Below are 13391 nucleotides of genomic sequence, written 5' to 3' on the forward strand. Positions count from 1 at the left end.
TATATTGGTCAACAAAATGCATTCAGTCTCCATATAGGCTAACTATTTATAATTTAACAAGACAGTGACAGTGGCAGTGTCCGGGTAGCGCGCATGCTCGTTTGTGGTTTTGCCACGTACAGATCGCTGAGGCGTTTCCGATCAGCCAGTCAGGCGTCGTTCAGCTGAAGTCCAGGACACACAGGCTGCTGCTGGGATTGACCCGTCCAAACCACCAGGTAGAGAAGTTGGGCTTCTCGTACAAACATTAACATACTTTTATATGGTCCCTTTAGAGTTTTTAGGGCACTTTTGGAAATGAATCATTAGTAGTTAGACGGTTGTCACGCAAACCAGCATTAGCTTAGCTTAGCCTGTGGGAAACTAGGGCAAGCTAAAAAAAAAGAAAAGAAAAACAAGACAGACTTTTTGTACAAAAGTCAGTGTTTTTGAACAACAATAAGGCGTAGTTAAATAATCGTATTTAAAACACAGGAATAATAGTTGCTGTATTGTAATTGAGATTTGGTTACAAACAGTTATCTTATACCTTTACGCCGGGAGAATTGACACGCTCCGATCTTTATTTGGCAGGAAGTTGCTGCATCATCAGGTGAATGAGGCCTAAAGAGATGGTTTAAATGGATCACACTTTGATAATACTTTAAAACGTCATGCTGGTGCGATGAAGGGAATGGCCTGTTCCTAAATCCACATCTTCTGCTCTTCTAAACGATGTTCAGTAAGGATTTCTGACTTAGCTGATGTGCTGGTGTTACTGGAAACTGCTGGCTGCCCTGTTTTACATGTCCAACCAGAGAAACCCTTCATTCGCATGACAAGTTCATACAAAGTTTTGAAATAGCACTGTTTATTGAATTGGGACATTATTACAAATAAGACCGAAATAAATCTGAGTTTGATTGATAGCTTGCCAAGCAGTCAGTTCCCTTATAGTTTTGTCATTTTCTCAATCCAGCGGGCAACAAATCATTAAGTATGAGATGAAAAGAATATAAGATTATCAGGAATATCAGGATGAATGATAGATAAACCAGAGTAAGAGTCTTGATTCTTCTGATATGATTTTCCCTGTCACACACACTGGTCTAAATCCCAAAATGTTTCTCCCTTTAATCATGCCTGACTCTTGAGGCCAAAGTCTGTGTGTGTTGTGAAAGATGTGGGCCATCTACATGTGCCAAATCATCTTATATCTCGTGACCCTTAGACTTCTATATAAAGCATGTCTAATGTACAGTAGCACTTGTTCAGATATAACTTCATAGATGAGTCATAAGACTATGGGTTTCCAAATAAGACTCAAGTAATTCACTGAAATTTTTATATCCATAATAAAAGCAGGCAAGTTAACGGTGAGTGAAGACAATCACTGAGTTAAAACTATCAGATTTCATGGTTAACTTTTGTGTTTTGAGGGGAATTCTGTGCTTCTGATAGAAGAAAATAATAATGTCTTGATAGGTCATGTTGTTGGTTTAACTGTAGTCCATTAGTCCTGCAAGACTGTATATCCCTACATTTAGTGTATTTATCACTGCTGCATCTCTGATAGCATGTTTGGTTTCAGTTTGTTCCTGTGCTATCAAATGACATCTGATGTGCATGTGATGCATTAAATGGTGATAAATTGAATTCTTCTTTAATAAACTTCTTAATGGTAAAGCTGTAATATATAATATAATAATAATATAGAATATAATAAACTGGACATTTTGACAGTAACATGTGACATATATCACATCTGCAGTACATATATACATACAATAAATACATTTTTGAAATATATATGAATTAGTTTACAGATAAACAAGGGAAAAGAACAATGCGTAATGTAAGGTAGCCTATGTACGCTGAGTTTCTGTGCAGTTCACATATTTATGTGCAATAAGGGATTTTCATTTATTATTATTATTATTGCTTATTTATTAATTATAGATTAGTGTGCAATATATACTATAACCACTGTATTTAATTATCATTATCTCACTGGACTTATACACAACATTTGTCATTCTATTGCACCTAATTAATTTTAGATTGGATCAAAACTACCATTTTTATTGGTATAGTATTCTTTATTATTATTTGTATGTATTTTATTCATTTAAATTTTTAATTTATTGATATATGTAGTATGAGTATATATTGAGTATATATTTATTCATTTTATCATTTTCTTTTTCTTTCATTTCTTTCTTTTTGAGAGTAATTGTAACATGGAAAGCAATTTCCCCTTGGAGTTAATAAAGTTCTTTGAATTTAATTTAACTGAATTGAATTTCAGTAATTTTTGTGAAAGGCTTCATTGGTTCACAGAAAGGAAACCTAATGGCAGAAAATGACATCCTATTTGTTTTCTTTATTTTAAAAATAGCACAATGTTTTGTTTCTATTGTGAGTGTACACAAATAATACACCTTTATAAAGTGATGCATTATTAATAAGACTATTTTAGTTTAATGTTTAAAGTTGATTCTGCGCACACACAAAACACACACATCAGTTCCAGTATTGCTAACTTAACAGCACAGTTTGTACTTTATCAAAATAAAATACAGTGAGCCAAACATCAGTGCGTCCGCCTCTCTGTCACCGTTGGAATGTGACTGAAGTACAAACTACAAAGCCTATAATTTACATAATAAATAATAGTTTAGCATTCAGATATGTTACATCACTAAGATAAAAATATTATGGAATATTTGGATTTATGCCGAATGAGAGAAGTAGGATACACAAGCACAAAGCTAAATTTTGGTTGAGTGCACAAGCCTTTAAAGTATACTGCTTTGCCAATCTGTGAGAGACGCATTCAGAATCAGCAAATGGTCACTGTCTAGTGGGCTATTCTCACTATATGGGGAGGCAGCAGACCTATGACCTACTGTAAAATGTATTATTTATATTTATAAACTTTTCATATACAGGAGACTGACTGATATATGATGTTGCTAAAGCAAACACACACCTTTATGAGATAGAAGAAAACTAAAGAAATAAAGACAGAGTATGATAAAACACACATTAAGTGCACATACATTTGTCCAGATTAGTAAGCTATTTTAAGAAAACTGTATATTAAGATATACATTAGAGAATTAGATCATCTCATTTATAAGAAACAACTCCAAAATCCAAAACCAAAATCTACATTCAAACCATATGGGACCAAAGTTTTTAATGTGGGTTTTATCATGCATGACGTATGTATTATTTGACAATATACTTGAGTGAGTGTGCAGTTCATCTCTTTTTACTTAGAGACTTAGAGCTTTGCATACATGCATACATACATACATGCCTATTATAAATGTGTATTTTGTGTGTTCACATCATAGACTGTCAAAAGTCATAGACTGTGATTATCTGCTTAAATGTTGATACAAGCCTTAACGTAAGATACAAGGCTTTTTATACATTTTCATGTTTCTTTAGAAATAATTAATGGGCAAATAGAGTCTTTAAATGCCTCAGATGTAAAGTTATTCGCTGTCAAAGTGACTCCAAAATGAATGGTAGTCAATGGAATGCTAACAGCAGGTGGGGGTTCCCTAATCAATGGTGGTGCCCGGGGAAGCTTAAAAAAAATATGAAACCCTGCCCCCCTGTACTGGACGCATTTGTTGTTCTTCTGGCGGCCGGTTATCAAACAGTATTGAATTGCTGGTGGTGTCCTCTTCTGGATTGGGGGCAAATTGCTTGTATTCATTGTAAGGTCTAATGCCGAGATGCCGGTACCATCACGGTTCGGTATGAATACATGTATTAGACCCAGTATTTTAAATAAAATTGTATTTCATTTATTTATTTTTTTGCAGCAGTATGAATGGCCAGCTGGACCTGAGTGGGAAGCTGATCATTAAAGCTCAGCTGGGTGATGATATCCGCCGTATCCCCATCCACAATGAAGACATCACCTACGACGAGCTCCTGCTGATGATGCAGCGGGTCTTCCGTGGGCAGCTACAGAGCAGTGATGAAGTCACCATCAAATATAAGGATGAAGGTCAGTTTTACAACTTAAAGAAGGTTATAGTAACTGGACAGCATGCATATGTTTAACCATTTTTTTTATCAGTCATGTAGTATAAAACTATAAGATCTGTACACCTATAGATGTTCTTAATAAAATCTCTTAGTAGGTTTGTAGCATGAGGCGTTGCTATAGATTAAAGCCCGGAAAAAACAAACAAAAAAAAAACGGCTAATCCTATTTCTTTTCTGCCTTCTTCCAGATGATGACCTTATCACCATCTTTGACAGTTCTGATTTGTCCTTTGCGATCCAGTGCAGTAGAATATTGAAGCTCACTCTTTTTGGTAAGAAACCAGCATTGCTTAAGGGTTTTTGCTCATCCTAATGTTAAGGAATCTGCACAAAGATATCAGGAAGGAGTATGAAAAGAATGTGATGTTACTCCTTGTAAAGCTTTTAAGTTAATCAGTGTAATAAACAGTCCCACCTTAAAAGTGTATTGTAGAATATTGTAGTTTAAGTGATGTGCTATAAAAATTGAAATGTAAAGCACAGCCCTCTTGCCTATTAGGTACCTGAGTATAAGCCGCATCAGTCCAAAAATACGTCATGATGAGGAAAAAAACATATATATAAGTCGCACTGGAATATAAGTCATTCTCGCATTTATTTAGAACCAAGAACCAAGATAAAACATTACCGTCTACAGCCGCGAGAGGGCGCTCTATGAGCAGCATAGAGCGCCCTCTCGCGGCTGGAGACGGTAATGTTTTCTATTGGTTCATTTCTCTCAGTTCATTTCTCTCGGTTCATGTCAAATTAATTTGATAAATAAGTCGCACCTGACTATAAGTCGCAGGACCAGCCAAACTATGAAAAAAAGTGCGAGTTATAGTCCGGAAACTACGATACTGTTGGTCGTCACCCAGTTTGTAAAATAAACCAGATGTTTTCTGTTATAATGACAGAAGGCCATAGATACAGGCACAACAACACTGCTCTCGTCAGTCCTAATCATGCCTAGAGTTAAGGTCAGTGAGCATGTGTAGGTTTATCTTACCTGCAAGAAGATCATATTCCAGTGCTCATAGTGTCCCTTTACAGAATACCAGAAAGGTGCACAAGACTATAAGAACCAAGCAACTCATGTTAACTACATACATTTTTTATTGTTACAGCTCTAAAATATTGTATGAGGTAGAATGTAGTCGAGGCTTATAGCTGTTTCATGCTTTTTGACTCGTGTTTTACATACTAAAATAAAAGAGGCATATCATGTTAAAGCTGCTTGATTCCTCTGTGTCTTTGTGACCCAGAAAACTGTTGTACTGTAACCTTTGGGTCAAAAAGGACTCGAAGTACATGATTTCACATTGCATGGGTTGTGTAATACTGCGGAGTTGAGCTCTTTTAATCTTTAAAAGGCTGAACTTGAAAATATTTCATCCAACCAGGAGATGTCGTGTTTTTTTTTTTTCTCGTGCGATAACACAGCTGCAGATTTTAATGTCCAGCAGAGGGCACAAAAGAACAAGATTTGAACTGGTAATGAGTCAGTGTGTCTGGCTTTGTAAGGTTATGAGCAGGGTTACAATAGGATTTTGGAGCCAGTGGAACATTCAATTCTGTTGGTGAACCTATGAAGTGTGACTTGGGTGTCCAAGTATTTATTGGGCCACTAATATGGTTTAATAGAACATAAGGATTTTAAACGTTAACAATGAAAACGTCTACAATGAAAGGACATTACTTATGTTCTCTAAGAACATAAATGATGACCAGTGGCCTTGGATATTTGAAAAAGGAAGGTTTACATAAAGCCATTTTGTAAAAGTAAAAAAAAAAAAAAAAAAAAAAAAAAAAAATATATATATATATATATATATATATATATATATATATATATATATACACACACACACACACACACACACACACACACACACACACACACACATATATATATATATATATATATATATATATATATATATATATATATATATATATATATTAGGGGTGTAACGGTTCACAAAATTCATGGTTCGGTTCAATACAATACACTGGTGTCATGGTTCGGTTCGGTACGTTTTAGATACAGCAAAAAGAAAAAATTGGCAGATAAATTTCCTTGATTTTTAAAAAATGTTTTATTTATTAAAACTAACAAAGTATGTTGTTTTTTTTTACATTGAACAATGATGGAGCTATTCTTTACCCATCTTCTATGGTGTTTTCTTAGCAGCATACTGTATAAAACAAAAACAGCTCCTTATAAAAAAAAAATGAAAATGTTATATTAGTTATGAACAAATACAAAGATGTAACTTTCTATATGGAACTCTATAACTCTTTATATTGAGTGTTTTTACTCAATTGGTTCTCTATAGGGCTTATGTTTTTTGGAACAAAGCAGGAATTACGGTCTGTCTGAAATGGGCTCGTGAAGGAATATTGTAACAGGGCTCAATTACATTAAGCATGTTCTTAAAACCTAGGCGCTCGCTCACTCAGTACGCGCTGAAGGCTCGTTGCAAAATGGCTAATGCGTTTAACAGACCAGAAATAGAAGATCCTCCAATAACCAACAGGTCTGGTGTTTGGGTGCACTTTGGATTCCCTGTAAGCTATAATGGTGATGATAGAATCAATGGTAAATAGTAAGGTCTCGTATCCGCGGCTATAACGTAAATGTAGCCTATCGCCGTGGTGATGTCTTTTGCCCTGTTTGAATCCGTTGGAAATGTCTGTCTAAATGCTGCGTGGATAGTTTGTTGCGGGTATGTCTCTCCTTTTTTCCGTCTTTTCCCAGATACTGACACACTAAGGTGATGTCGGCGTAAATGAGTTGACATGTTTCAAGTATTCCCGCGGGTGTTTTTTTTTTTTTTTTGTATTCCCGCTGGTGATGCGACATAGCTATCGTTGTTTTTTTTATCCACCAATCTCTTGCCATCACCATCATAGCTTACAGGGAATCCAAAGTGCACCCAAACACCAGACCTGTTGGTTATTGGAGGATCTTCTATTTCTGGTCTGTTAAACGCATTGACCATTTTGCAACGAGCCTTCAGCGCGTACTGAGTGAGCGAGCGCCTGACTGAGTAGCCTAACATAAACATATAAGTTGGTGTTTTTTTCTTCTTCTTGTTGAACGCATATCATTTATATTTCACAATTTTTTTTATTTTCCAAATATAATTAATTAGTCCATCGAACCGGTTCAATACGAATACGCGTATCGTTACACCCCTTATATATATATATATATATATATATACATATACATATACATATACATATACATACACACACACACACACACACACACACACACACACACAGACAGACAGGCAGACAGACAGTCCGGTGACTGTGGAGGCCAGGTCATATGAGATAGATAGATAGATATCTTGTATATTAATTTAGAATCAGAAGGAGCTTTATTACCAAGCATGTTTACACACACACAATGCTTCCAGGGCAGACATGGTGCTAACATACATGATAGTGATGCATATAATTACACAGTAAAGATTAAATAACTCTAATATAAGAATAACTGAAAAATCAATTATTCATCCCCCCCAAAAAACTTTGCTTTGAAGAAAACCTAGATTTATAAGGAAGCCTATTTTTAAAGTGTGGTTTCTAGACCTAGAAATGTCATAAATTAATAAATTCTATACATTTATATATATATATACATATTATTATACATATACATTATTATATACATATCCATTATTATTATATATATATATATATATTTGGGATGTGAAGAGACTTTTCAACCAGTATAACAACATTTTTTTTCTGAAGACAATCACCTATTGCACCTTTAACCTAAGTGGGATCCAATGTTGTTTGGTCCAGAAAATTCTTAGTCGTACAGGTTTGGAACAACCTGAGGGTGAGTAAATAATCATAGCATCTTCATTTCTGGGTGAATCATTCCTTTGAGATAGATTAGGTCATCTTACAGACTTAAAGTCTGCTCTAAATTATGTGAACTGTGCTGACAAGCCACTCTCTTTAACTGGTACATGGCACAAACAAATATTCTCAAAAGAGGAAAATTGGACCCCTATACTTGGCCAATAACGTCATGCTCTGTTCTAAAGATGTTTGGCTTATACAGGTTCATCTGCACTGTGGTGTCAGTGCCAGTTCTTAAATGTTTCATCTTAAATGCTGAAGAGGCTGCAGATTTGGGCTGCTTGATTCATACACTATTTTACACCCAGATTTATTTGACAAGTCTGGCCAAAATCAAAACCCAGTATTTATGCATATATTCAAGACACTGTGATCTGAAAGAACTGATTTAAGTACCAACTCAAAATACTATGAGTTTCTCTTCCTAATGATAAAAAAAAAAATAATAAAGTTTGGTGAAGTCTGCACTGTCCAAAGCCTCCGTGTTCCAGGGTTTCATTTGTTAGCAAATGTAGCCCTGCCCTTTGTTGGATGGTTTAACTAGTCAAAGATAATTTGGGGAAGATTTAATGAGTTCAAATGTGCTGGTTCACAGTTGTATAATATCACGTGCATGTATGCATCCCAAACGTGTGACTGGCGCCCAGGGGCTGGGCTGGACACTTGCTAGAGCTCATGTGATCTCTGAAGAGTCTGGAACGGTTCAAACGGCAGCCGGTTTAAAACATATGGACTTAAGAAAGAACATTCCAGACTCACACAGAATGCCAAAACTCTGTATTACCTCATCATATCGGCATTGTCTGGCTATCTAAATTATCTAATTTTGTTGTTCTCTTGTTGACTTTGACATCCTAACCAGGCGAATTGGGACATGTTTTCGGCACGGAGTAATTTATCTGATCTCACTTGAAGTGAAAAGCTGAATGAAATGAATAATTCACAGCAAATCAGAACATGTTTAATATGTTATGATAGGGTTTTGGATAAATGAAAACATGACGAAAATAGAAACAAAGTGGTCAATGAAATGTCTGGCAGCTGATTTGGACAAAAACTAACATGGACAGATGCATTTTGACAACTTTGAACAAAGTGTTACACAGTGCTGTGAAAACGAATGTTTATGTTTTTGCAGTGAATGGGCAGCCTCGGCCACTGGAATCATCTCAGGTGAAGCACCTGCGTAGAGAACTGATCCATTTGAGGAATAAAGTCAACAGCCTGCTGGACAGCCTGGAGCCCCCCTCCGAGTGTGTCCCAGAGAGCACCAACCCAGAAACCGGTACTTGAACTCTCCCTGAGTGATAGTCATGTTCTTCAAACCCAGTACTTTAATCCAAAGCATTTAAAGCACATAAAATCTCATTTTATTATTTTGATAATAAAAGGTGGGGAACATAAAGGGTTAGTTCAATGAAAATATTCTCATTTACACATCTTTGTCATTCTAAAGCCATAATACTTCATTCCTACTGTGGAACACCAAGAGAGATCTTTTGATAAATGTTCATGCTGCTCTTTACCATACAATCAAAAGTATAAAGTGGCCAGGGGCTGCCAAACTCCGAAAAGCTGGTCCAAAATTGGCAATTTGTCAGTTAGTCAAATGACATCTTTATTTAATGAAAAGGCTGATATTTAAGGTGAAAAGTGATAATTTGACATCAAAATTGCCTTGACCTTTGAATGAATGCATCCAGATTTATTGCATGGGTTAGAAACAGAAGGATGATGACAGAATTTTCATTCTTTTCATCTCTTTACAATGGAACCTCGTAAATGTGACTTGAGAGGTGAAGACAGGCTTTACTAAAGCTGTTCTTGTTCTGATGTCTCTGTGTGACAGAATGTGTGAATGAGGCAGTAGATTCAACAGTGAAGCAGGCCCCTCCAGTCAGTGCTGCTAGCATGTCTGCTTTTGACCCCCTGAAGAACCAGGAAGAGGTCAACAAGAATGTCATTTCTGCATTTGGCCTGTCTGAGGAACCTGCCCAAGGTACCATATACATGTAAAGATTTCATAGTGCTGGTTTATAGCCTAGTGCTGCATTTTAATGTGCTGTCACAGAAGTGTTTCTCTGCAATTTTATGTCTTCTAGTGCGTCTCATCCATCCAGATTTAAGATCTGGAGCCAACTGATTTTTCCTCTTCCCTGTGTCCCAGTTCCAGCTGTAGCTGCCACCGCTGCTGCAGAGGAGCGCTCTGCTACTCCAGACAGTATTGCCTCTTCATCCTCTGCAGGGCCCCCTTCCGCTGTGGCTCCCCAGGCTCCCCCAGCTTACTCAGGGGTCCAACAAACTCCCTCTACTACTACTATGGATGGTAAATCTACCACTTCTAAAACTGGTATCAAAAGTCTGAAACAAGACTTTTATCAGATGTAGAATGTGATCAATGGCGTGGCTTACAAGCTGTTTTTTTTAACTGTAAAGTGTGTCTCATATAGAACGCACTAACAGACAATTCTTATGAGTTTTGGGTGACCCCGTCTAATTATGCAACTTGAAATCAGTCTACAAAACTTCCTTAAGACTGGCCATTCAATTTAGAGAAAAGCAGTTTTGCACATCCTTATTGCAGATGTTTTCTTCTGATGCTTACGAAGAAGTCAGAAGTCTTTGTAGTGGATTCAGAGCATGATGTTATTCTCTACTTGGCCACTGAAATATCAGTCCAGTGGATAAATGCAGGACGATTCTTAATTTGGCAGGAAGGTCACACACCTGTACTTAAACATGTTCTCTCACACTCATACACAAACCCAAACAAAACTAATTTGTTTGTAGCATAAAATCACCTTGCAGATGTTGTCTTGGGAAGTTGTCCAGCGGAATGGCCTTCAAGTCAAGAGCATAATGTTATCCTCTGCCACATAGACGCCTCTTACATGAGAAACTGTGCAGAGCTATTCTAGATTTGGCAGATTATGAGAACTTTCATCATGGTTTCATGGAGTTATGGAGCTGTGATGCTTTTCTCTGCTTTATTGTTGCCATCATATGCTGCAAAGGGACACAGATACACAGCCTTTTCTCATTAGTATCCTGGTGCGATACACACAAACATTTATGAACTTTGGATAATCTGTGTGCTTTGCGTCCGCTGTACAATGCAAGCTTTCTGGTCTTTAAAAATATTTGGATCTTTTTAAGTCTATATAATTTGGATTACAAATAAAGCATTTAAAATGAGGTGGTCAGACGTCGCTCCTTATTTTTAATCGGGAGCTGTGCTCTGTGCAGATGGTCAGGCTGTCACCGACTGCCAGCGTTTGGATGATCTATCTTCTGCTCAATTTTATGTGGTTATCCTAATTGTATGTTTTCAATCAGCCTCTCTGTATTGGCTGTATTGTTGATATTCCAGAGTAGCATGCCAGATATCCCACAATAAAATATATTCCGATAGAGTGAGAGAGATCAGTTCTTAATATTTATAGCCCTCTGGTATACCAAATATTCCTCAAATGTTTGATGATGAAACCAAGTAACAGTGGAATACCCTCCCTAGGATCCACAAGCTGCTTTCGGATGTCCTAGACTTTTACAGGAATTCCCTCCCATAACAGTGTGGATCTTAATCCTGGACAATAACATGCATTTATGTTATTTTAAAATAATAAACATGTTTTCTGTGATTAAACAGGTCAGATGTATCAGCAGTATCAGGCTCCAGGAGGATATCCTCCACAAGCTGTACCCCAGCACCATTATGGGGGGCAGTACCCTGGTAATTCTTTAAAAAAAACTACTAATGATTCCTTCATAAATTAGAGCTCAGCTTTAAGCTCTGTTCCTAACAAATGTGATAGTTGTTTGACAATGACTAATTAAATAGACCGATACTAGATTTTCTCTAAAAAGTTTGTACAACATTAGTTATTGATATATGCATTTGTTATTAATTAAAAGTTGCGGGCAGAGTTGACAAGTTTCAGTGAAGCGACTCAACGTTCCTTCATTACCTGTACTGATGTGACATTTTCAAATTATTAGCGGATTATTATTTGGCTCAGCTATTAAACTGTCAACTTGAGATTTGTTAGTAGTTAGTAGACTAGTAGTTGCACACAAAAGAGTTTTTTTTAAAGACACTTGTTTCTTATGTATTTACTCATTCATGCAGTCAAACTGTTGTATAAATGCAGTATAGTATGAGTAGCCATGCGATACGGCTGTATTTACCTACGGCCGATCTTTGCCATGCTGATATACAGCCATATTGCATGGCCGACTGCATGAACGAGTAAATACATAAGAAACAAGTGTCTTTAAAAACACTTTTTTGTGCGCAACTACTAGTCTACTAACTACCATATGCATATATATTATTATTATTGTTGTTATTTTTCTATCCCCAACAATAAAAATATATATTTTTGGACAAATTGTATATTATTAAATATTAATAATATATTTAATATAATTAATATTAAAAATATATTTGACAAATGAATTTGGTTTGTAAAGGTTTTTTTTTATTTTTTAACCCTTTTTTTTTCAGCTGGTTATACTCAGTCTGGTGTTCCTCAGGCTCCACCTCAGCAGCAGTTTCAGAATTACCCTACTGCCCCTACCTCTCAGGCTGCCAGCGCTCCCGGCTCCGCCCAAGGGTTTTCTGGCCAATCACAGCCTCCTGCTCCTCAAGGACCCACCCAGTACCCACCTGGAGCATTTCCGCCTCAAAACTACACATCCCAGGCCTCTCAGCAGCCAGCTAACTACAGCCTGCCTCCAACCTCCCAGGCCACAGGGGGTTATCAGCCCCGTCCTGCATACACCCCTCCACCTGGCACCACCCCTCCATCTGGGGGTGCCAACCCCTATGCCCGAAACCGCCCCCCTTTTGGCCAGGGCTACAGCCAGCCAGGCCCTGGGTATCGGTAAAAGGCCTTTAATGTCCCCACAACACTTACCTACACGTATTCTCTGTCTCCAGCACATCATGCCCAAAATCTGTTTGACATTCTAATATTGTGTTTGTTTGTGCTTTTGGATGATTGTATGAACGCTTGTGAGAATGAACTTGAGGTTGCAAGTGTGTGTTTGCACACATAGGAGACCAAATGGTGTGGGAGTGGACAGCTGTGTGTGTATGTGGGTGGGTGTTGTGTGTGCATTTTATTGTATCACTGGTCTCCTCATTGGTGTTATTTTGTCATAAACCTGGAGTCGGTGTAAACACTAGAAAATTATCATAATCAAAGTTAGTGATGTTTGTTAGTTTTATTTACCGGTATTCTTTACTTTTTCCAAATGTCCTGGTTTTTACTAACCCCTGACTGGCCCTCTGCAGTGAAGCCTGTCATTTCTGTATAAACTGTAACATTGTTTTCAGGAGGTGAATAAAGACTTTGAGTCTTGAGGTAATGGAAGTGTTGCTCATTTGTTCATGGAATTAACATATTTATCCTTAATTTTGGTCTGTCTTTAACTGATGTTTCTGTATTTCTGAGAGATTGCATAAAAAA

General features: G+C 37.0%; 1 protein-coding gene across 2 annotated transcripts; it reads left to right on the top strand.

The window, feature by feature from the left end:
* The first annotated feature begins 84 nt into the window (after nt 1-84).
* Nucleotides 85-13290, top strand: LOC132152991 (protein TFG-like). Of its 2 annotated transcripts, none has more exons than XM_059562054.1 (8): nt 85-218; nt 3822-4009; nt 4239-4322; nt 9056-9202; nt 9767-9916; nt 10085-10243; nt 11567-11650; nt 12425-13290. In XM_059562054.1, the coding sequence occupies exons 2-8, from the start codon at nt 3826-3828 to the stop codon at nt 12805-12807; spliced, it is 1191 nt and encodes a 396-aa protein (XP_059418037.1). In that variant the 5' UTR covers nt 85-218; nt 3822-3825; the 3' UTR covers nt 12808-13290. The 2 variants fall into 2 exon arrangements, with proteins under 2 accessions (XP_059418037.1, XP_059418038.1); XM_059562055.1 differs by having other exon boundaries at nt 3825-4009.
* Nucleotides 13291-13391: the final 101 nt, after the last annotated feature.

The sequence above is a fragment of the Carassius carassius genome, chromosome 11, assembly GCF_963082965.1.
Source record: "Carassius carassius chromosome 11, fCarCar2.1, whole genome shotgun sequence".
Classification (NCBI taxonomy): Eukaryota; Metazoa; Chordata; class Actinopteri; order Cypriniformes; family Cyprinidae; genus Carassius; species Carassius carassius.